The sequence below is a fragment of the Tachyglossus aculeatus genome, chromosome 6 (assembly GCF_015852505.1).
Source record: "Tachyglossus aculeatus isolate mTacAcu1 chromosome 6, mTacAcu1.pri, whole genome shotgun sequence".
Lineage (NCBI taxonomy): Eukaryota > Metazoa > Chordata > Mammalia > Monotremata > Tachyglossidae > Tachyglossus > Tachyglossus aculeatus.
The window spans coordinates 6,801,680-6,828,441 of NC_052071.1; the positions used below are offsets into that span (position 1 = coordinate 6,801,680).

Here is a 26,762-nt window from a genome sequence, read left to right on the forward strand (position 1 = left end):
TGCACACAGTAAGCGCTCAATAAATACGATTGATTGATTGCACAGTGTATGCTCCTTGAGGTCATGCAATGTGTCCATTCATTCATTCAATTGTACTTATTGAGCACCTGTTGTGTGCAAAGCACTGTACTAAGCTCTTGGGAAGTACAATTCAACAACAAATACAATCCCTGCCCACAACGGGGCTCACCGTCTACCGCCTCTGTTGTATTGTACCCTTCCAAGCGCTTAATGCAGCGCTAAGCACATAGAAAGGGTTCAGTGAATATGACCGTAGGCTGTAAGGACCCAGAAAGTGCTCAATAAATTTGATCGACTGTAGACTGTCAGCTCCTTGAGGGCAAGGAACACGCCTATGAACTGTCGTGTCGGACTCTCCCGATGCTCAGCGCACGATAAGTGCTCAGTGAATACGATGGATTGATTGTGGACCGTAAGGTCCATGCGGGCAGGGGACGGGCCTCCCAACGCTGTGGTCGCGTCCTCTCGCGAGCACCCGGTACAGCGGCCGGCGAGGGGGTGCTCCGTAGATGCCCTCGCCGCCGACGGCGCTTTGGTTTTCAGGTGCGCGCGGGCCCGCCGATGGGGGTGAGCAGGCTGGACGTCCTCTACCGCCGACTCCTCCTCACCAAGCTCTTCATCCGAGGGTGGGGACGGCCGGAGGATCTCAAGAGGTGAGCGTGTCCGCCCGCCCTCCCTCCCTCTCCCCCAGTTGGCCTCCAGCCGGACGGGGAATCCCTCCGTCCCCTTCCGATCCACCGGATCCAGTTGTCCGTGCGGAGCAGGGAGTGTGTCTTCTGTGCTCCCCCCCAGTGCTCTGCACACAGTAGGTGCTCAGCTCTTCCGGGGCGGGGAGCGTGTCTACTGACTCTCCTGTAGACTCCGCCGCTAATCTCCTCACCGTACCTCGTTCTCGCCTGTCCCGCCGTCGACCCCCGGCCCACGTCATCCCCCGGGCCTGGAATGCCCTCCCTCTGCCCATCCGCCAAGCTAGCTCTCTTCCTCCCTTCAAGGCCCTGCTGAGAGCTCACCTCCTCCAGGAGGCCTTCCCAGACTGAGCCCCTTCCTTCCTCTCCCCCTCGTCCCCCTCTCCATCCCCGCCGTCCTACCTCCTTCCCTTCCCCACGGCACCTGTATATATGTATATATGTTTGTACATATTTACTACTCTATTTATTTATTTATTTTACTTGTACATATCTATTCTATTTATTTTATTTTGTTAGCATGTTTGGTTTTGTTCTCTGTCTCCCCCTTTTAGACTGTGAGCCCACTGTTGTGTAGGGACTGTCTCTATATGTTGCCAATTTGTACTTCCCAAGCGCTTAGTACAGTGCTCTGCACACAGTAAGCGCTCAGTAAGTACGATTGATGATGATGATGATGATGACTCCCCCAACTGCCTGGTCCAGGGCCCCGCCCACAGTAGACTGCAAACTCCTCAAAAGCAGGGATGGCGTCCGTCACTCTACCCTAGTCCCCCCCCAGGGCTCAGAGCTCTGCTCCACACACAGTAGACTAACCTCCTCGAGGGCAGGGGATTGAGTCTCGTAACTCCCGTCATCCTCCCCCAAGCGCTCAGTCCAGTGCCTGGACGGCAGACTGCAAACCGCTTGAGGGCAAGGATCGTGTCTACCGACTCTACTGCCTTCTCCTGAGGGCTCAGTCCGGTGCTGTGCACACAGTAGACCGCAAACTCCCGGAGGACAGGGTTTGCGTCTCCTGACTGCCATCGTCCTTTCCTGAGCAGTTTGAACGGTGCTCTGCACACAGGCAGTGCTCAATAAGTACTACTACTACTAATAATAATGGCATTTATTAAGCGCTTACTATGTGCAAAGCACCGTTCTAAGCGCTGGGGAGGCTACAGGGTGATCAGGTTGTCCCACGTGGGGCTCACAGTCTTCATCCCCATTTTACAGATGAGGTAACTGAGGCCCAGAGAAGTGAAGCGACTCGCCCAAAGGCACACAGCTGACAAGTGGTGGAGGCGGGATTCGAACCCATGAACCCATGACCTCTGACTCCAAAGCCCGGGCTCTTTCCGCTGAGCCACGCTGCTTCTCGTGATGGTTGGTGTACTAGTGATGGTTGGTTTAAATACCACGATTAAGCAGGCGTGAGGAACAACCAAGGGGGTGGGGCTGGACAGGCGTGTTTGTGTGGTTTCTGACATGGCAGGACCTGTCATGGTTTGTCGAGTTGAAGTGCGACTCTATATGTTGCCGACTTGTACTTCCCAAGCGCTTAGTACAGTGCTCTGCACACAGTAAGCGCTCAATAAATACGATTGAATGAATGAATGACTTGTTTTAGCAGCCGAGTCCTGCTCTCCCCCTGCCCATCTGGCCCAGTGCTCAGCTCAGAGTGGGCGCCTAGTCAGTGCCACATCTTTGGGGGAGTGTGATGTGTGTGTGTGTGTGTGTGTGTGTGTGTGTGTGTGTGTGTGTGTGTGTGTGTGTGTGAGACGGGGGTGGTGTCTGGTAGCTCATCGTGGGCAGGGAAAGCATCGTATGGTTCAGTTGTCCTCTTCCAAGCGCTTAGTATAGTGCTGTGCACACAGTAAGCGCCCAATAACTAGCATTGATTGACTGAGTGAATATCCTTGGGACAGGGGATGGGGCACAAGCAAGGACACCGTCATCCCGCCCACTGCCTTGAAAACCTTGATAATAATAATAATGATGGTATTTAAGCGCTCACTATGTGCCAAGCACTGTTCTAAGCGCTGGCGGGGATATGATGAGAATCAGCGCCGCGTAGTGGCCTGAGCCTGGCCCTGGGAGTCATCAGGTCCTGGTTTCTAATCATCATCAATCGTATTTATTGAGCGCTTACTATGTGCAGAGCACTGTACTAAGCGCTTGGGAAGTACAAATTGGCAACATATAGAGACAGTCCCTACCCAACAGTGGGCTCACAGTCTAAAAGAAAAATTTTACATCAGCCTTACACGTTGACTTATTCTAAGCCCTCTGGTGAATTTACAATTATTATACCAGAGGAGAGATTTGAACCCAGGCCTCCAGCTTTTCAAGGCTGTTACCTTACCTCTAAGCCACAGCAGTTAATCCCCACCCCACCGCTTGTCTCGCTGTGTGACCTTGGACGAGTCACTTCCCCAGGCCTCCGTTCTCTCATCTGTCAAATGGGGATGAAGACTGTGAGCCCCACGTGGACTGTGTCTAACCGGATTAGCCTGGATCTACCCCAGGGCTTAGTCCAGTGCCTGGCACCTAAGTGCTTGTCATACTGTCCTGTCTCAGGGGCTTAGTACAGTGCCCTGCACGTAATAAGCATTCAGTAAATACCTGGGATTGACAAATACTGGAAAAAAGAAATACACTCGGAGGCGGCGGAAAGGTAGCAGCACCCAGTGTGTCTGGCTCGTGGGAGTCCGAGGTCTTGGGTTCTAGTCCTGCCTCCTGCACTCGTCAGCTGTGTGACTCCGGGCAAGTCACTTCTCTGTGCCTCAGTTCCCTCATCTGTAAAATGGGGGTGAAGACCGTGAGCCCCACGTGGGACAGCCTGATGACCTTGTATCTTCCCCAGCGTTTAGAGCAGTGCTTGGCACATAGTAAGTGCTTAACAAATGCCATTATGATTATTGTCATTATTATTATTATTATTCGGCTCTCCCTCTCACGGGGATCCCTGGGAGTCAGGAGTCCTGGGTTCTAGTCCTGATTCCACCAGAGGCCTGCTGTGTGACCTTGGGCAAGTCACTTCAGCTCTCTAGGCTTTCTTTCCTCGTCTGTAAAATGGGCATAATCAATCATTGGTCTTTACTGAGCACTTACTGTGTGTAGGGCACTGTACTAAGCGTCTGGCAACTGAATTAATAGTATTTATCGAGCACTTACTCTGTGCAGACCACTGTTCTCGGTGCTTGGGAGAGAACAGTACAACAGGATTAGCAGATAGGTTCCCTGCCCATAATGAGCTCAATGCTTTATTGAGTAGCAGAGTCCTCTTTCCTTTACATATACAAACTTTGTCTTATCCATGTTCGACCCGAGTACTAAGAACTCGAATTCTACCATGTTGAAAACAGTCAAAAGGAATCTATGGTCATGATCCAAGATGAATTAATTGCATCACTTTTCCTCCATCAGCCATGATCGATCAATCAGTCAGTCAATCGATGGGATTCATTGAATGCTTACTATGTGTCTGGCCCTGTACTGAACGCTTTGGAGACCGCCGTGCAACAGAGTTGGTAGACATATTTCCAGCGTCCAACTAGCTTACAGTGTAGAGGGGGAGACGGGCATTAAGATGAATAAATAATTTAGAATATATAATTTATCCAGAATTCCTTCCCATCCAAACCCTGACTTTCCCATCGCCATAGTCGGCACCACCACCCTTCCCGTCTCACAGGCCTGAAATTTGGCGTGGTGCTTGACTCCTCTCTGTCGTTCAACTCACGTATCCAGTCCATCGTTAAATCCTGCCGGTCCCACCCTCACAGCGTCGCTGCCATCCGCCCTTTCCTCTCCATCCCGGCTGCTGCCACATTACTATAGTTACTCATTCTGTCCCGCCTGGATTACTGCAGCATCCTCCTTACTGACCTCCAAGCCTCCTGTCTCTCTCCACTCCACTGCCCAGTTTATTTTTCTCCAAAAATGTTCAAGTCACGTCACCCTCGCTCCTCAAAAAACTCCGGTGGTTTCCCATCCACCTGCACATCAAACAAAAACTCGTCACCATTGGCTTTAAAGCGCTCCACCACCTTCCCCCCTCCTATCTCCCTTCTCTTCTGTCTTTCCACAGACCAGCCCACCCATTTCACTCGCCTACCTCGCCGCCCACCCCGGCCCACGTCCTCCCTCCTCCAATCCCACAATAACTCTTCCCCCGCTTCAAAGCCTCATTGAAAGCCCACCTCCTCCAAGTGGCCTTCCCAGACTAAGCCCCCCTTTCCTCTTTCCCCACTCCTTCCTGCGTCTTCCTGACCTGCTCCCTTAATTATGCCCATATCTGTATTGTATTTATTTTTGTCTTGCTGTCTGTCTCCCCGCTTCTAGACTGTAAGCTTGTTGTGGGCAGGGAACGTGTTCTTGTTGTGTTCTCCCAAGAGTGTAGTGCAGTGCTCCGCATACAGTAAGTGCTCAATAAATAGGAATGAATGAATGAGCCAGGCGCACGAGTGCCGTGGGGTTGAGGGGGCGGCGGATAGCAAATGCCCAGAGGTCACAGAGCCAAGTGAATAGATGACGCAGAAGGGAGACGGGGAAGGCCTTAATGATCATCAATCATATTTATTGAGTGCTTACTATGTGCCGAGCACTGTACTAAGCGCTTGGGAAGTACAAGTTGGCAACATATAGAGACAGTCCCTACCCAGCAGTGGGATCACAGTCTAAAAGTCTTAATGATGTAAGAAAAAATGCAAAATGTACAGTCTTCTTCACTTCCTTGTCTTTGTTTTTCCCCCGTTAGGTTATTTGAATTCAGAAAGATTATTGGTAATCGAGAGAAGTGCCAGAACTTGATTTCAAGAGATTATCCGGTGTTCATTGACAAGGTACTGTCAAGAGGGAAATGGTCTTCTCCAAGTCCTGTGGAAATCAATGGAGGGGGAAGATGTTCATGTGTGAAAAACAGCACCAGAACAGATGGACAGAACTAATTTTCCAGCGGGACATATGGGAAGTTCACTGAGCCCTAAGAATCCCCAGGTCACCCCAGGTTTTTTGTTTGTTTTTTTTTTTTTAAGATCTTTTTTAAGTACTTACTTCATGCCCGGCACTGTACTAAGTGCTGGGATAGGTACAAGGTAGTCATGTTGGACGCAGTCCATGTCCCACAAGGGGCTCACGGTCTTTTTTTTTTTTCCTTATGGTACTTGGTTCAAGTACTATACGCCAGGCATCGTTCTAAGAATTGAGGTAGATCAATCAATCAATCAGTCGTATTTATTGAGCGCTTACTGTGTGCAGAGCGCTGTACTAAGCGCTTGGGAAGTACAAGTTGGCAACATATAGAGACAGTCCCTACCCAACAGTGGGCTCGCAGTCTAAAAGGGGGAGACAGAGAACAGAACCAAACATAGTAACAAAATAAAATAAATAGAATAGATATGTACAGGTAAAATAAATAGAGTAATAAATATGTACAAACATATATACATATCTACAGGTGCTGTGGGGAAGGGAAGGAGGTAAGATGGGGGGGATGGAGACGGGGACGAAGGGGAGAGGAAGGAAGGTGTTCAGTCTGGGAAGGCCTCTTGGAGGAGGTGAGCTCTCAGTAGGGCCGTGAAGGGAGTTGCAGAGTAATCAGGTTGGACGAAGGGGACTCACTGTCTTCATCCCCATTTTACAGATGAGGTCACTGAGACCCAGAGCAGTAAAATGACTTGCCCAAGGTCGCCCAGCAGACAAGTGGCGGAGCCGGAATTAGAACCCGGGTCCTCTGACTCCGAGGCCCGGGCTCTTTCCACCTGGCTGCGGTGCTCCCCAGTTCTTTGCTGGGGTAATCAATCGACGGTATTTACTGAATGCTTGCTCTGCGCAGGGTACCGTAGTAAGCGCTCGGGGAGAGGACAAGCCAGCCGAGCCGGTAGACACGGTCCGCGCCCACAGTCCATCACTGGTATTTATTGAGCGCTTACTGTGTGCAGAGCACTGGACTAAGGGCTTTGGGGAGAGCTCTGTAACAGTCTAACAGACACATTCCCCGCCGGCAAGGAGCTTCCAGTATGAATAATAATAATGATGGTGTTTGAGTGCTTATTATGTGGCAAGCCCGCTTTTAGACTGTGAGCCCACTGTTGGGTAGGGACTGTCTCTATATGTTGCCAATTTGTACTTCCCAAGCGCTTAGTACAGTGCTCTGCACACAGTAAGCGCTCAATAAATACGATTGGTGATGAAGCACTGTTCTAAGCGCTGGGTAAACGACGGACGGGGACAGAAGCGCCATGGGGCTGAGGCAACATAATAATAATAATAATAATAATGATGGCATTTGTTAAGCGCTTACTATGTGCAAAGCACTGTTCTAAGCGCTGGGGAGGATACACAGTGATCAGGTTGTCCCACTTGGGGCTCACAGTCTTAATCCCCATTTTACAGATGAGGTAACTGAGGCCCAGAGAAGTGAAGTGACTTGCCCAAAGTCCCACAGCTGACAGTTGGCAGAGCCGGGATTTGAACCCATGACCTCTGACTCCAAAGCCCGGGCTCTTTCCAATGAGCCACGCTGCTTCTCTAAACACTGTTCTAAGTGATGGGGAGGATGCAAGGTGATCAGGTGGTCCCACGGGGGGCTCACCGTTTTCAACCCTATTTTAGAGATGAGGGAACTGAGGCACAGAGAAGTTAAGTGACTTGCCCAAACTCACACAGCTGACAAGTGGCAGAGCTGGGATTTGAACCCATGACCTCCGACCTCTGGCTCCAAAGCCCGGGCTCTTTCCACTGAGCCACGCTGCTTCTCGACAGCATATGTTGCCATCTTGCATATGTTGCCATCTTGTACTTCCCAAGCGCTTAGTACAGTGCTGTGCACACAGGAAGCGCTCAATAAATACGATTGATTGATTGAGGGAGGGGCTGTGTGCAGTGCTGGGAATGACGGCTCTCCCCGTCCTCTCCCCCCTTCCTCTTTCCTCCCTCCCCCTCCTCCTTTCTCTCCCGTCAGGTTGGCGAGCAGACGGACTGTAAGATCCTGGATGGGCACTTCATATCGCCCATGGCTCACTACGTGCCCGGCATTATGCCCACGGAGTCCGTCGTAGCCAGGTGAGGACCCGGGGGGGCCGCGGACCCCACCCAAACCCACCCAATTCCCCCCCAAATTCCCACCCAAACCGGCTTCTCTGGGCTCGAAACGCTGAGCCGTCCTTTCTCTTTCATGTGGGTCAGCGGTTGGTCTCGCAGGGCGGAAAATGAACCTCTCCGTTCATCCGGTCAGTCGCGTTTATTGAGCACCTACTGGGTGCAGAGCACTGGACTAAGCGCTTGGGAGGGGAGAGTAGAAAAATAAACAGACGAATGCCTAGCCCACAGTGAGCTGACAGGCCCCCCCCCCCCCGCCAGCTTTCGGGGAGTTTGTTCTACTGAAATGCGATTTTTTTGGGGGGATCTGGCGAAATATTTCAGATTGTCTGCTCCTTAATCAATCAATCGTATTTATTGAGCGCTTACTGTGTGCAGAGCACCGTACTAAGCGCTTGGGAAGTACAAGTTGGCAACATATAGAGACGGTCCCTCCCCAGCAGTGGGCTCACGGTCTAAAAGGGGGATTCAGAGAACAAAACCAAACATACTAACAAAATAAAATAACCAGAATAGATATGTAGTGATAATGATCAGGGAACCTGTGAAGCCCTTACTTTGTGCCAAGCACTATGCTAAGCATTGGAGTTGATATAAATAGCAGGGTTGGACACCGTCCCTGTTCTCCATGGGGCTCGCAGTCCAAATATCTACCATTATTATTACTATTATTATCATCATTATCTTCATTAGTGTTGTTATTATTGTTAAATAGAGCATGTATTAAATTCTCGTGGTACAGATGAGGAAACAGAGGCCCAGAGAAGCAAAGTGACTTGCCCAGGGACAGACAAGGATCAAGTGGAATAGCCGGGCTTCGAACCCGGGTCCTCTGACTCCCATTCCCGTGCTCTTCCCACTGCGCCGCGCTGCTTCCCTACGACAACTTCACGGATAGCAGTCGATCGATCAATCAGTCGTATTTATTGAGCGCTTACTGTGCTCAGAGCACTGTTCTAAGGGCCTGGGAGAGGACAACATAACTTAACAGACACATTTCCTCTTCACAAGGAACTGGTGGTATAGAGGGGGAGAGAGACATTAATATACGAGTTGGTAGACACGTTCCCTGCCCGCAAGGAGCTGACAGTCTAGAGGGGGTGACAGATTCATTCATTCAGTCATATTTATTGAGCGCTTACTGTGTGCAGAGCACTGTAGTAAGCGCTTGGGAAGTACAAGTTGGCAACCTATGTAAAAATTGGTAGAAGTGTTCCCTGCCCACAGCGAACTTCCAGTGTAGAGGAGGAGAGAGAACGTTTTCAATCAATCAACCAATCATCATCATCATCAATCGTATTTATTGAGCGCTTACTATGTGCAGAGCACTGTACTAAGCGCTTGGGAAGTACAAATTGGCAACATACAGAGACAGTCCCTACCCAACAATGGGCTCACAGTCTAAAAGGGGGAGCCAGAGAACAAAACCAAACATACTAACAAAATAAAATAAATAGGATAGATATGTACAAGTAAAATAAATAGAGTAATAAATATGTACAAACATATATACAACCAATGGGATTTATAGAGTGCCTACGTGCAGAGCACTGCGCTGAGCGCTTGGGAGAGGGCAGTAGAACCGAGTGGGCTTCACAGCGAGCTTCCAGTCCCGGGGGGGGCAACAGATGAGGACCCCCAGACGCACACCCGAAGAACCCTCCACCTACTCTGTCCTTCTGCCAGGTTCCAACTGATCGTGCCCAAGGAATGGAAAAGCAAACACCGACCGGTCTGCATCCACCTGGCCGGCACCGGAGACCACGTGAGCCATGGCCTGGACCCCCCCCCAGATCCCAGACCCCCCCAGATCCCCAGCCGGGACATCGAGGGAGGGAGGGAGCGCTTCCCGTGGGCGATCAAGCGGTCGGGAGGCGACGATACGACAGTCTGCCGACACGTTCTCTACCCGCAAAGAGCCGACAGTCTACAATCAGTCAGTTGCATTTACAGAGCGGGCGCACAGCAGACTAAGCTCGCTGTGGGCAGGGAATGTGTCCGTTCACTGCTAAATCATACTCTCCCAAGCGCTTAGTACAATGCTCTGCACACAGTAAGCGCTCAATAGATACGATCAAATGAATGAATAAGAGGGAAAAGGGGGCTGAACTGCGGAGGACCTCTTGGAGCCCCTTAGGAACGTCAGTCACCTTTCCGAAATTCATTCAGTCGTATTGAATTTCTATTTATTTTACTTGTACATATCTATTCTATTTATTTTATTTTGTTAGTATGTTTGGTTTTGTTGTCTGTCTCCCCCTTTTAGACTGTGAGCCCACTGTTGGGTAGGAACCGTCTCTATATGTTGCCAAATTGTACTTCCCAAGAGCTTAGTACAGTGCTCTGCACACAGTAAGCGCTCAATAAATACGACTGATGATGATGATGATTGAGCACTTACTGTGTGCAGAGCGCTGTACTAAACGCTTGGAAAGCACAATTCGGCACCAGAGACAATCCCTCCCCAACAATGGGCTCGCAAAATCTCATTTCCTTGGCTAGGAGGTCTTCTGATCGTGTCTTCTCTGTTTTTTGTTCTTGTTTTTTTTTTTTTTCCTCCCCCTCTTCCTACCCTCCCGCGGCAGTATTACTGGAGGCGACGTACTCTGATGGCTCGACCTATGATCAAAGAAGCGGGCATGGCTTCCCTGTTGTTAGAGAACCCTTATTATATCCTTTGGCGGCAGCGGAGGGGAACGAAGACCGGAGGAGAGACCGGGCCGAGCTCAGCGAGGCTGTGATCCGAGTAGGTTTGTTCAGGAGAGGGGTCTCGGAAGCAGGAGGGAAACGGACGTTGTCATTTTCTGGAAAACAAGTCGGAGGTCTTTCCAGCTACGGCGTCCCTTTTAAGCACGTAGTAAGCCCATTCCAGCTGTGATATCCCCTAAGCACATAGTAAGGGCTCGATAAATATCATCATCAATCGTATTTATTGAGCGCTTACTATGTGCAGAGCACTGTACTAAGCGCTTGGGAAGTACAAATTGGCAACATCTAGAGACAGTCCCTACCCAACAGTGGGCTCACAGTCTAAAAGGGGGAGACGGAGAACAAAACCGAACATACTAACAAAATAAAATAAATAGAATAGCTATGTAAAAGTAAAATAAATAAATAGAGTAATAAATATGTACAAACATATATACATATATAAGATAAATGCATATATAGATAAATACTATTGATTGATTAAACACTTTGATTTTCATCCCTCCCGCAGCACATAAATCCTTCCCCAACTGTGACTTGCTTAGTCTTTTGTCAGCTCCTTGTGGGCAAGGATCACATCTACCTTACCCTGTTGTATAAAATAAATAAATAAATAGAGTAATAAATATGTACAAACATATATACATATATAAGATAAATACATGTATAGATAAATACTATTGATTGATTAAACACTTTGATTTTCATCCCTCCCGCAGCACATAAGTCGTTCTCCAACAGTGACTTGCTTAATCTTTTGTCAGCTCCTTGTGGGCAGGGATGACATCTACCTTACCCTGTTGTGTTGTCTTCTCCCAAGCGCTTAGTACAGTGCCCTGCACACAGTCGGTGCTCAGTAAATGCCACCGATTGATTGGAAACCTTCAAATCCCGTGTTGTAAATCCGTGGATGAACCCTTTCAATGCCAGTATTGAACGTGGAGAAAATAGTTGACGTCTAAGTCCGATCTCATCTATTTAAAATCCCTCTAGATGTAACGTCTACCGACTCTGTAGCGTACTCTTCCAGTCGCTCAGTCCAGTGTTCTGCACGCGGTAAGCGCCCAGGAAAGCGCTCGGTCCATCAGGCCAGTTAGATTCCAGCAACTAACCGTTAATAACCGCCAAAGATCCCAACAGGGAGACCCAAATCCAGTCCGAGGGTCCAAACTTTCCCTGATATTGAGTTCACAGGCTCCGTTGCTCCCGGGTTCTATCGTTGAAATGGAAACTCTTGGATTTTCTCTTTGACCCACTTCCTTAAATGGCTGCAGAAAGCCAAAGGACCAAGTGTAAGTATAGCGTAATTTCTGGGAACGCTTTCGATTTATGATTTACGTGATTGTTCGACAGCTTGCCGCCGAGCTGTCCGTAGTGGTGGTTTGGGTCCGTCATAATCACGGTGGCATTTGCTAAGCGATTAGTATGTGCCGTGCTCTGTACTAAGCGCCGGGGTAGATGAGGAGATAACCAGGTCCCACCTGGGGCTCACAGGCCAAGGTGGAAGGAGAACAGGTACAAGCGAATCCTCATTTGGCTTGTGAGGGAACAGGCTCAGAGAGGTTAAAACAGTGCTTTGCACATAGTAAGGGCTTAATAAATGCCATTATTATTATTAAGTGGCTTGCTCCAAGTTTCTGAGCCGCATGGCCTATCGGTTGGAATTTGGGCTTGGGAGTCAGAAGGACCTGGGTTCTAATTCTGGCTCCGCCATTTGTCTGGTTGTGACCCGGGGGAGCCACTTCACTACTTCGGGCCTCAGCTTATCTCATCTGTAAAGTGGGGATGAAGACTGAGCCCCATGTGGGACAGGGAATGTGTCCGACCTGATTAATAATAATGATAATGGCATTTATTAAGCAGTTACTGTGTGTCAAGCACTGTTCTAAGAGCTGGGGGGGGCGGGGGGGAATACAAGGTGATCAGGTTGTCCACATGGGGCTCACAGTCTTAATCCCCATTTTACAGATGAGGGAACTGAGGCTCAGGTTAAAACAGTGCTTTGCACATAGTAAGCGCTTAATAAATGCCATCATTATTATTATTATTATTAAGTGGCTGGCTCCAGGTTTCTGAGCCGCATGGCCTATCGGATGGAATTTGGGCTTGGGAGTCAGAAGGACCTGGGTTCTAATTCTCGCTCCGCCATTTGTCTGCCGTGTGACCCGGGGGAGCCACTTTACTTCTTCGGGCCTCAGCTTATCTCATCTGTAAAATGGGGATGAAGACTGAGCCCCATGTGGGACAGGGAATGTGTCCGACCTGATTAATAATAATGATAATGGCATTTATTAAGCGCTTACTATGTGTCAAGCTGGGGGAGGGAATACAAGGTGATCAGCTTGTCCCACATGGGGCTCACAGTCTTAATCCCCATTTTACAGACGAGGGAACTGAGGCTCGGAGAAGTGAAGTGACTTTCCCAAGGTCACACAGCAGACATGTGGCGGAGCCGGGATTAGAATTCACGACCTATGACCCCCCAAGCCCGGGCTGTTCCCACTGAGCCACGTAGCTTGGATCTTCCCCAGCGATTAGTAGAGGGCCTGGTACAGCGTAAGCGCTTAGCAAATACCAGTAGGAAAAAAAAAAACAAGAAAATTTGACAAAAGCCGTGACTCGTGGGCCCTGGGCCCGCCGCTAGGTCGGGTCGCTTCTCATTTTGGTGTCGTACAACACTGAGAAGCGTTTTGAGAGTGTGTGGGTTGGTGTGTAGAGTAAAAGCGGGTTGGAGCAGGGGAGCGTGTCACTTGTACACGGCTTACCGTAACTGGCTGCTTTTGGGGGGACCGTGTCACCCGTTCTGCCGTGTCCCGGTGTCAAACTGGCCGTCACCGCTCTCGCCCTCAAGTTCCGTGTGGTCACTGCTGATGGGCAGAGGTTAGAAGATGGGGCTGGGGGCGGTGGCTGAGGGGCGGGACGGGGATGGGGTTTCCGAAATGAATGGAGGCTCTCGGGATGGAGGGGGGGCCCGGTCGGCTTTTCGAAGCAGAGGGCCGGCGTTAGGAGGAGGGGAATAACAGCCGGAACCTCGCGGCTGAGCATTTGGGCGGTGAGGTGGCGGGACTTCCGCCTGAAGGGACCGGGGAGCGAGGAGAAAGTGTCCCGAACTCCGGGAAAGTGGAGGAGGTCATGGAAAACAAAAGGGGGTTCTCCCTGCAGGCTCAGCGGATCCCAGCTGGCCCTGCCTCCCTGCCTTCCCTCTTTGGCCTCACCTCCTTCCTCTCCCCGTTTGAGACCCATCCCCACCTCTACATGGGGCGCGAGAAGCCTGCGAGGCAGGAGGGGAGGGAAAGAAGCCCCAGTCGGAAGAAACCGGGCCACTTACCGTGGTCGGCACAGAGCGACAACCTCGCACCTTCTCGCGGCCCAGGCTCGAACTGAGTGGGTTTGAATCCCGGTCGGCAGGCACTCCCTCCGCCCGGCTCGTTGAAGGCCGAAGGAGTTTTTCCCGCCCGGTCGGCGGAGGGGGTCGCCCGGGACCGCGGCGGGTTGAAACGTGGGCCGGGGCCTCCCGCCGTCCGACCCGAACGACCCCTCTCCCCCTCCGGGCGCGTAGGCGGTCGAGCCTGAAGAACGTCTCGGACCTGTTCGTCATGGGCGGGGCCCTGGTCCTGGAATCGGCCGCGCTGTTGCACTGGCTGGAGAGGGAAGGCTTCGGACCCCTGGGCCTCACGGGCATCTCCATGGGAGGACACGTAAGTCGGGGAGCGAGTCGTCCCCTCTGCCGTCGAAGGGACCGTGTCCCCGGGGAACTCACAGAATCATCACTTTGGCATCATTTTTTTCCCTAATGGTATTTGTTAGGTGCTTACTGTGTGCCAGGCACTGTACTGAGCGTTGGGGTGGACGCAGGCCACTCAGGCCGGACACCGTCCGTGTCTCACATAGCGATCGCTGTCCTGAAGTAGGAGGGAGAGCTGGGATTGAAGCTCCGTTTCACAGATGAGGAAATGGAGGGGCCCGGAGAAGTCAAGTCTTGAGACCGGAATCAATCCATCAATCGTATTTATTGAGCGCTTACTGTGTGCAGAGCACTGGACTAAGCGCTTGGGAAGCTCGTCGTGGGCAGGGACCGTGTCTACCAACTCTGTCGCGTTGTCCTCTCCCGAGCATTTAGTACGGTGCTGTGCACACAGTATGCGCCCCATAAATACCATCGATTGGTTGATATCCGGAACAGAGAAGCAGCGTGGCTACAGAGAAGCAGCGTGGCTCAGTGGAAAGAGCACGGGTTTGGGAGTCAGAGGTCATGGGTTCAAATCCCAGCTCCACCACTTGTCAGCTGTGTGACTTTGGGCAAGTCATTTCAGTTCTCTGTGCCTCAGTTGCCTCGTCTGTAAAATGGAGATTAAGACTGTGAGCCCCCCGTGGGACAACCTGATCACCTTGTATCCTCCCCAGCGCTTAGAACAGTGCTTTGCACAAAGTAAGCGCTTAACAAATACCAAAATTAGCAAGCGCTTAGTACAGTGCTCTGCACATAGTAAGCGCTCAATAAATACGGTTGATGATGATGATGATCCGGAACTCATTTCTATTCATGTCTTTCTCCTATAGACCGTGAGCTCCTTGTGGGCAGGTATCATGTCTCCTAAGTTGACTGTACTCTCCCAAGTGCTCTACACAAACTAAGAAGGAAGTTCTTTGTGGGCAGGCATCTGGTCTACCAACCCTGTTGTCCTTTCTCAAGCATTTAATATAGTGCTTTTCGCACAGTAAGCGCTCGATAAGTACCACCGATGGACTGTTTTGTGGACAAGGATGATGTCTAGCGATGGTTCTCTCCCAAACATTTAGTTCGCCTGTTTACTTGTCTTGATGTCTTTCTCCCCTCTTCTAGACTGTGAGCCCGTTGAGGGCAGGGATTGTCTCTATTGCTGAATTGTACTTTCCAAGAGCTTAGTACAGTGTCTGCACACAATAAGCGCTCAATAGCTATGACTAAATGAATGCAGTGCAAAGTAGGCATTCGATACAAAGTGAATCGGCTGCGTCTGTTTTCCTCCATCATCATCATCAATCGTATTTATTGAGCGCTTACTGTGTGCAGAGCACTGTACTAAGCGCTTGGAAAGTACAAGTTGGCAACGTATAGAGACAGTCCCTACCCAACAGTGGGCTCACAGTCTAAAAGGGGGGCTCACAGTCTAAAAGGGGGAAGTCTGTTTTCCTCCATGAGACTAGAAGCTTCCTGAGGGCAGGGATCGTGTGTTCTAAGTCACTTGGGCGGGTCACTTCGCTTCTCTAGGCCTCAGTTCCCTCATCTGCTCAATGGGGATTCAGTCTCGGGTCTCCCCCCTAAATAGACTGTGAGCTCAGAGTGGGACCTGAGGATCTTGTGTCAGGGCTCAGTAGAGTTGCTTGGCATCTAGTAAGCATCTAACAAATGCCACGGTTCTTCACTGAGCCGGCCCAAGCGCTTAGTTCAGTGCTTTGCACCCAGGCACTCAGTACATGCTCTTGATTCTATCTGATTTTGCATTTTTCGGGAAGACGATCTCTCAGCTGTCGAGACTGATTGTGTTACCTTGCAGTCCCACTGCGGGTGGCGATCACTCGTTCAGTCTTATCTATTGAGCGCTCACTGTGTGCAGAGCACTGTACTGAGCGCTTGGGAGAGTACGATAGACCAGTAAGCAGGCACATTTGCTGCCCACAAGGAGCCTCCAGTCTTGGGGGGGAGACAAACATTAGTTGAGACGATCCTGTTACGTTGCAATCCCGCTGTAGACGGCCTCTTCAGTACAGGGCTCTGCCCCCAGCCCCTCATTATATGCTCGTGTGGTGATTTTGCGCTTTTTGGGAAGATAATAATAACGATGGTATTTGTTAAGCGCTCACTATGTGCCAAGCAGTGTTGTAAGCGCTCTCGGCTATCGCGACTAATCGTGTTATGGCGCATTCCCACTCAGGACCTTCTTTAGGTCCTTTAGTAACGCCGCAAGACCTAGCGGCGAGAGCCCGGGCTGCGGAGTCAGAGGATGTGGGTTCTAATCCCGGGTCCACCACTCGTCTGCTGTGTGACCCTGGGCAGGTCACTTCACTTCTCTGTGCCTCAGTTATCTCCTCTGCCAATTGAGGATGAAGACTGTGAGCCCCGCGTGGGACAGGGCCTGTGTCCACCCGATCACCGGCTGTCTACCCCAGTGCTTGGCACAGAGTAAGTGCTTAACAAGTACCGTTATTATCGCTAATAATAATAATAATTCCGGCTCCGCCACTTGTCTGCTGTGTGACCCTGGGCAGGTCTCTCCACTTCTCTGTGCCTCAGTTATCTCATCTGCCAATTGAGGATGAAGACTGTGAGCCCCGCGTGGGACAGGGCCTGTGTCCACCCGATCACCGGCTATCTACCCCAGTGCTTGGCACAGAGTAAGTTATCATCATCATCATCAATCGTATTTATTGAGCGCTTACTGTGTGCAGAGCACTGTACTAAGCGCTTGGGAAGTACAAATTGGCAACATATAGAGACAGTCCCTACCCACCAGTGGGCTCACAGTCTAAAAGGGGGAGACGAAACCAAACATACTAACAAAATAAAATAAATAGAATAGCTATGTACAAGTAAAATAGAGTAATAAATATGCACAAACTTATATACATATATACAGGTGCTGTGGGGAAGGGAAGGAGGTAAGATGGGAGGGATGGAGAGGGGGACGAGGGGGAGAGGAAGGAAGGGGCTCAGTCTGGGAAGGCCTCCTGGAGGAGGCCTAAGTTATTAACAAGTACCGTTATTATCGCTAATAATAATAATCCCGGCTCCGCCACTTGTCTGCTGTGTGACCGTGGACAAGTCATTTCACTTCTCTGGGCCTCAGTTCCCTAATCCGCTAAATGGGGGCGAAGACTGGGAGCCCAGAGAGGGGCAGGGACCGTGTCCAGTCTGATTACCTGGCATCCACCCCAGCGCTTAGAGCAACGCTTGGCACACATTAAGCACTTAACAAGTTGTTGTTGCCGTCGTCTTATGCCGTCGAGTCGTGTCCGACCCATAGCGACGCCGTAGACGCATCTCTCCCTGTCCTGGAATGCCCTCCCTCCGCACATCCGCCAAGCTAGCTCTCTTCCTCCCTTCAAGGCCCTGCTGAGAGCTCACCTCCTCCAAGATGCCTTCCCAGACTGAGCCCCCTCCTTGCTCTCCCCCTCCTCCCCCTCCCCTCAATTCCCCTCCACCTTACGTCCTTCCCCTCCCCACAGCACCTGTATATATGTATATGCGTTTCTACATATTTATTGCTCTATTCATTTATTTTACTTGTACATATTTATTCTATTTATTTCATTTGGTCTATATGTTCTGTTTCCTTGTCTGTCTCCCCCTTCTAGACTGTGAGCCAGCTGTTGGGTAGGGATCGTCTCTATATGTTGCAAACTTGCACTTCCCAAGCGCTTAGTACAGTGCTCTGCACACAGTAAGCGCTCAATAAATACGATTGAATGAATGAATCTCTCCCGGAATGCCCCGAGGCCACCTGCAGTCGTTCTGGTGGCGAATCCATAGGGTTTTCTTGGGAAGAATCCGGAAGCGGTTTTCCATTGCCGCCTTCCGCGCAGTAAACGGAGTCTCTGCCCTCGCCTCTCTCCCGCGCCGCTGCTGCCCAGCACGAGGAGTTTTGATTCGTAGCAGATGGTCTACCACTCGCTAGCCATTGCTCAAACTAGAAACGGAATGGACAGGCCTCTGCTTCCCTCTCCCTCCTGTAGTCGTGACTGGGAGAGGACTGGAAACGCTCCAGGTGCGAGCCCGAGAGGAAACTTAACAAGTATCGTCATCATTATAATTAATTATTATTATTAGATGGTCTCTGTCAGTGCAGGGCTCCACACCCAGGCACTCCTGACACGCCCGCGATCTGATTTGATTTTATATCTTTCTGGAAGACGGTCCCTCAGCCGTGGGCGACACGTTGCGTTCCGTTGCAATCTCCTTGTAGATGGCCTCTCTCGCCGTAACAAACTGGCCCAAGCCGCTGCCCCTCGTCCCCTGTCTGTCCTGGTCGACCGCCTCAGGAGTCTTCACTACGGTAAATTCATTTATTTTTTGTTGTTGTTGTTAAGAACGAGTCGGGGTGTGTGTGCCTTTTTTTTTTTCCAGTATTTTTAAACCGCAAGTCGGTGTCCCTCGGTTGTACTTGGAGGTTTCAGCTGAAGTTGTCGCGTGACCGGGGAACGCGAAGGCGAAAGCGCCGCTTCCTTTTGTGCTGTGAATTGGGTTTCCTTCCAGGGGGTGCTGAGCAAATCCATTAACTGGCGGGAACTGGAAAAACAGTATTACACCCAGGCCGTGTACGAAGACGAAATCGTTCAGATGCTCGAATATTGCGGAGTAAGTCGAACCGCGTCCTTGGCCACATGGCCTAGGGGGTAGAGCCCGGGCCTGGGGGACGGGAGGACCCGGGTTCTCATCCCAGCGCCGCCTCTGTGTCCGCCGGGTGACCTTGGTTGGGTCACTTCACTTAAGGCGGAGCAGTACTTCCGAGTTGAAGAAGCCAGAGGACCTGGGTGCTAATCCTGTCTCTGCTGCTTCTCTTCCGAGTGACCTGGGGCAAGTCACTTCACTTTTCTGGGCCTCAGTTCCCTCGTCTGTAAAATGGGGATGAAGACTGGGAGCCCCACGGGGGACAACCCGATTACCTTGCATCCACCCCAGCGCTTAGGACGGTGCTTGACGCAGAGTAAGCGCTTAACAAAGACCGTAATGATTATTATTGTTATTATCCTGTGGGCCTCAGGTCTCTCAGCGGTCAAGTTGGGATTAAATCCTCCTCCCTCCAATTTAGAGTGTGAGCCCCTTGAGGGGCGGGGACTGTGTCCAGCCTGATGAACCTGTATGCACCCCAGTGTTTAGTACACGTTGTAAGCACTTAACAAATAACCAATTTGCACCCGACTCCTCCTGGACTGGGAAAACTGGGAAAATATAAAGAAAACGGCACTTCGGGCCTGGGTTCGAATTCCGCCTCTGCCAAGTACCTGCTGGGTGACCCGGGGCAGGTCACTTCAACGCTCTGGGCCTTAATTCCTTCATCTGCAAAATGGGGATTCAATCCCGGTCCTCCCTCCTGCTTAAAGTGGGAGCCCCACGTGGGTCTTGACGGCCTTATTTCTCTCCCACCGCTTAGTACAGTGCCTGGCACATAGTCAGCGCTTAACAGGGACCACAGTTTTTTTCAAAGAACTGACTTTTGCTGATCGCTGGGGTAGGTGCAAGGTTAACACAGCCCCTCCCAGCCGTCTATTTTTACCCCCATTTTATAGATGAGGAAACTAAGGCCCAGCGGGCTTGAGCAAGCTGGCCGCCAGGCTGTTGGGTATTACAGTCAAAACGCTCGGAGTCGAGACCCCCATCAGCTTCCCAGTTCAGGGCGTGGCGACCGACTAAGCAGCGTGGCTCAGTGGAAAGAGCGCGGGCTTGAGAATCAGAGGTCATGAGTTCTAATCCTGGCTCTGCCACATCATCATCATCAATCGTATTTATTGAGTGCTTACTGTGTGCAGAGCACTGTCCTAAGCGCTTGGGAAGTACAAGTTGGCAACATATAGAGACAGTCCCTACCCAACAGTGGGCTCACAGTCTCACATGTCTGCTGGGTGACCTTGGGCAAGTCACTTCACTTCTCTGAGCCTCAGTTACCTCATCTGTAAAATGGAGATGAAGACTGTGAGCCCCCCGTGGGACAACCTGATCACCTCGTATCTCCCCAGTGCTTAGAATAATAATAATGATGGCATTTATTAAGCGCTTACTATGTGCAAAGCACTGGTCTAAGCGCTGGGGAAGCTACAAGGTGATCAGGTTGTCCCACGGGGGGCTCACAGTCTTAATCCCCATTTCACAGATGAGGTAACTGAGGCACAGAGAAGTTAAGTGACTTGCCCAAAGTCACACAGCTGACAATTGGCGGAGCCGGGATTTGAACCCATGACCTTTGACTCCAAAGCCTGTGGTCCTTCCACTGAGCCACGCTGCTTCTCTAGAACAGTGCTTTGCACATAGTAAGCGCGTAACAAATGCCATCATTAGTAGTAGTAGTAGTAGTAGTAGTATTTATTGAATGTTTACAGAGTGCAGAGCACTGTACTAAGCACTTCAGGAAATGACAGTACAAGGGAGTTGGTAGACATGTTTCCTGCCCACAATGAATCTAGAATCCATAGTTTTTGTTTTGAGAGGCTCCTCTAGACTGGAAGACTTATTTTGGGCAGGGAACATGTCTGTGATATCGTTCTGTCGCCCTCTCCCAAGCGCTTAGTACAGTGCTCTTTACTCAGTAAGCGGTCAATAAATAGCCACGGAAGGATCGATTGATACTGTCTGTCTCCCCATCTAGGCTGGAAGCTCGTTGTGGTCAGGGAACTGTGTCTACTGTTAGAGCGTCCTCTCCCAAGCACTCAGTCCAATGCTCTGAACGCAGGAAGGGCCCAAGAAATACCACTGATTGGTGGCCAGAAAGCGCTCAAAAAATACCAGTGGTCGATTGACAGTAAGCGTTCAGTAGATGCCATTAACGGATCGACTGACAGTGAGCGCTCAGTAGGTACCATGGATCTACAGTAAGCGCTCAGTAGGTACCGTGGATCTACAGTAAGCGCTCAATAGATACCGTGGATCGTCAGTAAGCGCTCAGTAGATACCGTAGATGGAGAGTAAGCGCTCAGTAGATACCGTGGACGGATGGACGGACTGATGGGTTTCCATCTCTCCCGCCGGTTCAGACGGACTCGTTCAAAATGGGCCGGGAGGTGGTGATGGAGTTCCCGCAGGAGGCGGTCCCCCGGCCCCCCGCCCCGCCCGCGGCCCCCCGGGCCCCCGCCCCGCCGCCGCCGGGCCCCCGCGCCGGCCGGCCGGCCTCCGGCGCCGCTACGGAGGGGCACCCGCCCCCGCCGGGCCCCCGCGGCCGCCGCCCGGCCGGCCCCTGCCCGCCGCGGGCCGGCCCGGCCGGGGGAAGGAGCGGCGCCCTCCAGAAGGAGTCCCTCCTCTTCATGAAAGGGGTCATGGACGAGTGCACCCACGTCGCCAACTTCTCAGGTAGGCGGGCGCCGGGGGAGCGGGTGCCGGCGCGGGCCGGTCGGCGGGCCCCACCCACGGCCCCTCTGTGGACCCCAAGGCATTGACCCATGTGTGTGTGTCTCTCTCTCTCCCCCCTCCTTCCGCCACTTTGTCTCTGTGTCACACCCCACCCTCTCTCCCGCTACCCCTCTGTGTCCCCCCTCTTTCATCCCCCGCTCTTATCTTTCTCCCTTGCTCTCTCACACTTTCTCCCTTTGCCCCCCCAACACACTCTCTCTACCCCCTCACTCCTTTTCCCACTTCCACTCCGTCTCTCACTCTCATGCACACATACACCCTTCCTCTCCCCTCTCTCTCCCTTCCTTCTCTCTCCCATTTCCCCTCTCCCGGTCCCATCTCCCGTCCCCCTGGTTTCCCCTCTCTCCCGTTTCTCCCCCTCCCATTTCCTCCCTCTCTCCCATTTCCTCATCTCCCGGTCCCCCATCTCTCCCATTCCCCCTCTCTCTCCCATTTCTCCCCTCCTGTTTCCCCCTCTCTCCCATTTCCCCCTCTCTCCCATTTCCCCCTCTCTCTCCCATTCCCCCCCCCCCTCCCATTTCCTCATCTCCCGGTCCCCCCTCTCTCCCATTCCCCCTCTCTCTCCCATTTCTCCCCTCCTGTTTCCCCCCCCCCCACTTCCCCCCTTCTCCCATTTCCCCCTCTCTCTCCCATTTCCCCCTCTCTCTCCCATTTCCTCATCTCCCGGTCCCCCCTCTCTCCCATTCCCCCTCTCTCTCCCATTTCTCCCCTCCTGTTTCCCCCTCTCTCCCATTTCCCCCTCTCTCTCCCATTTCCTCATCTCCCGGTCCCCCCTCTCTCCCATTCCCCCTCTCTCTCCCATTTCTCCCCTCCTGTTTCCCCTTCTCTCCCATTTCCCCTGCTTTTTCCCCTCTCTCTCCCATTCCCTCTATCTCTCTCCCCTTCCCTTCCTCCCTCTCCCTCTTCCTCTGACTTTCTCCCTCCCTTGCTCCGTCTCCTCCCTCCGCTCCCTCTCTCTCCCGGTGTTTGTCTCCCCCGGGCCCTGGGCAGTGCCTGTGGACCCAAGCCTGATCATCGCGGTGCAGGCCAAAGAAGACGCGTACATCCCCCGGGCGGGTGTGCGCAGCCTGCAGGAGATCTGGCCCGGGTGCGAGATCCGCTACCTGGAGGGCGGCCATATCAGCGCCTACCTCTTCAAGCAGGGACTGTTCCGGTAGGTGGGGGCCTGCGTGGGGACGCTCTCCCTTCAGGCCGTAGCCCCGGGATGGCCAGGGCTCCTCTCCCCGTCATCAATCGTTGGCAATGGAGGAGGAGCCCAGGAGGTTTTTTGGGTGGTCTTTTTGTTTTTTTTTGTGTTTTTTGGATACAGTGCATGGCACATGGGAAGTGCTTAACAAACACCATAACTATCACTACTATTATTAGTATTATTCACTCCCCACCCTCAACCCCACAGGACTTACGCCCATATCCGTAATTTATTTATTTCAACCGTTGTCGGTCTCCCCCTCTAGACTGTACGCTTCTTGTGGGCAGGGGGTAGGTCTGTTATATTGTTGTATTGTCCTTCCCCACAGCACCTGTATATATGTATATATGTACATATTTATTACTCTGTTTATTTTGCTTGTACATATCTATTCTATTTATTTTATTTTGTTAGTATGTTTGGTTTTGTTCTCTGTCTCCCCCTTTTAGACTGTGAGCCCACTGTTGGGTAGGGACTGTCTCTATATGTTGCCAATTTGTACTACCCAAGCGCTTAGTACAGTGCTCTGCACATAGTAAGCGCTCAATAAATACGATTGATGATGATTGTCCTGTCCCGTGGGCTTAGTATAGAGTTCTGCACGCAGTGCGTCCTCAGTAATTAGCACCGATCGAATTGATTGGCCATCACTCTGCCCACCGTCAAAGCCTCTTAAACATCTCATCTCCTCGACTAACCTTCCTTTCCCCTACCTTTTTGCGTCGCCCCCGGAGCCTGTATTCACCTCAGCCCCCCGGCATTTATCATTTATTTTAACAGCCGTCTCCCCCTCCGGACTGTAAACCCGCTGTGGGCGGGAATCGTGTCAACCAACCTCTGTTTTTTCACGCTCTCCCAAGCGGTGGACACGACCCCTCTCCGTAGGGAGCTTAAAGACTAGCGGGGTTAACGTCTACCCCAGCGCTTAGCACAAAATAAGCGCTTAATGAAGGCCATTATCATCAATCGATCAGTAGTATTTAATAATTATAATAATAATAATGATAACTGGTTAAGGGCTTACTGTATACCAAACACCTTCCTAAGCACTGGGGTCCATACAGGGTCATCAGGTTGTCCCCCGTGGGGCTCACGGTCTTCATCCCCATTTTACAGATGAGGCCACTGAGGCATGGAGCAGTTAAGTGCCTTGCCCAAGGCCACACAGCAGACAGGTGGCGGAGCCAGGAGAAGCAGCGTGGCTCGTTGGAAAGAACACGGGCTTGGGAGTCGGAGGTCATGGGTTCGAATGCCGCTCCGCCACTTAGCTGTGTGACTTTGGGCAAGTCACTTCACTTTTCTGGGCCTGTTATCTCATCTGTAAAATGGGGATGAGGACTGTGAGCCCCATGTGGGACAACCTGATCACCTTGTATCCCCCCAGTGCTTAGAGCGGTTCTTGGCACGTAGTAAGCGCTTAATAAATGCCATTATCATTATTATTAGAACCCATGTCCTCTGACTCCCGAGCCCGTGTTCTTGCCACTAGGCTATGCTGCCTTAACGCTCTGTACACAGTAAGCGCTCAATAAATACGATCGAATGAATTGAATGAATATTGAGCGCTTACTGGTTGCCGAGCACAGTTACGGGCGCTCGGCACAGCGCTGGGCGCACAGAAAGCGCTCGATCAACAGCACCCACTGTACTAAGCGCTCGGGAGAGGTCGAAACAACAGAGGGGGATAGACGTGTTGTAATTATCCGGTGGCCCGCCTCTGGGCGGTTTTGAACGCCGACCTTTCGCCCGCCTTCCCTCCCCCTCCTCCTGTGTTTCAGGCAAGCCATCTACGACGCCTTTGAGCGTTTCCTCCACAAATACTCTCCGTAGCCGACGGTTAGTCCGGGATGTGCCGTCCTCCCCTTCCCCCCGTGCGTCTGCCGGGAAGGAAACGTCCGCGTCCGGAAGATCGGGTCGGAAGCGGCCTTCCCCGTCGCGGTTCTCCCCGGCTTCCGGTCCCGGGCCGAACGGAACCTCTTCATCCGGGGAGGTTTTGTGGGGACCTTGGGGATTGGGCTGGCAGCGCCCCAAAGAGCTCGTCCCGGCGAGCCCGAGCTCATCGTCCACGTCCTTCGGGGCTCCGCTCCGGCGCCAAGTTCCTCGACGAAATGAGCCGCCGTTAAATCGCTCTGCGTGGCTCCCCCGTCTCGGTCTGGAACGACGCTCTCATCCCATTTCTGACTTCCAGGACGTCTCTCGGAAGGCCTCCCAACCCGTCCGATGGGCCAGAGTCGCCGTTTGGGGAAGAAAGGAATCATCCCTCTGATCGCCGTTCAGAAACGTTGGTTTGAAGCGGACATTTCACACCAGCGAAATGAAAACCTCTTCCAGATCCGTCCACTTGAGTCGGGCCGGAGATCCGGATCAGCGGACGTAAACCCGTGAGAAGGGCAAACGGGACACGATCGATTGGAGTCGATCAGGATTCCCAGATCTAAAATCGATCGAGTGGCCGGGAATGAGGACGGGAAGCGCTCTCCGGTTTGGCCGGAAAGGGTTCTACGTGATCGGGCTTCGACATAGCAATAATTCGGGAAACACACAGATACTTTGCATTCACTGAAGGGCGGTATGTGTTTCTTACGCTTGGGGATTGTGTTTTGGGGGCGTATTCAATTGGAATGAACAGAGGCGTAGACGAAAGGTGAATTGTTTCTCCAAAGGAGAGGTTTCAAATGATCTCCTTGCAATGGTTTTCCAACCGGAAGACACTTACTCATCGGAGGAAAATAGATTTCAAAATAGGAAAAGATTCAGTAGTGTCCTGAATCTCCTGAACAGGACACATACTTGAAATCGTTGTTAAGCCTCCTGAGAGGTTTCTATATGTTTGTCTGTTCAACTTACCCATTTTTGTAGGGATGTGCGAAGGAAATTTGAGGTGAGTTTTTAGCTGTTGCTTTTATCTGTTAACTGGTGTTTTGCCCGGGGCCGTCCTGATGGATTTGGGGCTGGAGTGTTGAAAAGTGACTTCGGTTCTCCGAATTTCGAAGGCGCCTTTTTAGTACGGTACACTTGAATGAGTGCCTGTCACTTGAATTGTCACGGCATTTTCACGGTTTTGGAAACATCCAAATGTCACTCCAGGAGTACTAGCGAAGAAGCGGATCTCAGGCGGCTGTCCAAAAATCTTCCCGTTCTTGGGGAAGGCTGTGTTTTTCTAAAATGAAATCCGAAATTCTTCTTCAAGAACCCTGAAGGGGCTTAAATGAAATCAGAGCGTTGCCGGGGCTGGAGCTGGGTCAAAGAGCTGGCGTTTTTTTAAACCTGATCCTGGTCTCTGCGAGCAAAGTAAGGGACGGCGAGTTCTTGCAGCCTGGATTAAATGAGATCATTCTCAGTTCTGAACACCCTACCTTATCGGTGCAACCCAATTGTGGGGAGATGGATTTATCTTTATTTTTAGGTCCAAGGTGCGCATCAAAGCAATGCCCTCCTGAGACTTTAAAGGTGCTGTGGGTAAAATGACGTCATTTCTCGAACCCAACTCCCCCCGCCTTCAGTTCACTCTGGGAAAGACCTCTCGGGACCCTTTCGGGTCTTCCCCTCGGCTCCTCAACTCTCTACCCGCGGGCATTTCCGAGCCGCCCCCCCGAAGGAACGTCCCCCGCCCCGGGTTTGCACAGAGTCACTACAAACACGTCTGTTGAACGGGGTGCAAAAAATACCCGCCTCCGAGACGAGGGGTGGCTAAAAACCTCCGATTTGAAAACGGAGAGGGATTTTAACCCGGGTTGAGCCGTTGCCGGGCAACCCGAATTTCGATCGGTGCTCGAATCGTCCGTCCGAGACCCCGGAATCGGTTGCCCGTCCGGGTCAACTGGTCTGTTTTTAAGAGAGAGCTTCCTCCCATCGCTCTGGGATTTTTAAAAACAAACAACGAAGAACAAAAACAAAACGTGGTGCTCTTCTGCAGCGTCGGTTGAGTCGGCGATCGGACTTGTTTCGGATTTTGCAATAAAAGCCGTCCAAAAGA

The 26,762-nt window shown here is 51.6% G+C and overlaps 1 protein-coding gene across 1 annotated transcript; it reads left to right on the top strand.

Moving 5' to 3' along the window:
- Positions 1-197: 197 nt before the first annotated feature.
- On the top strand, positions 198-26,762 carry ABHD18 (abhydrolase domain containing 18). The gene is made up of 13 exons (XM_038748430.1): positions 198-674; positions 5,449-5,533; positions 7,654-7,754; positions 9,477-9,555; positions 10,376-10,460; positions 11,764-11,791; positions 14,059-14,197; positions 18,443-18,532; positions 18,733-18,834; positions 21,225-21,293; positions 21,378-21,537; positions 22,588-22,750; positions 24,565-26,762. The coding sequence occupies exons 1-13, from the start codon at positions 583-585 to the stop codon at positions 24,614-24,616; spliced, it is 1,245 nt and encodes a 414-aa protein (XP_038604358.1). The 5' UTR covers positions 198-582; the 3' UTR covers positions 24,617-26,762.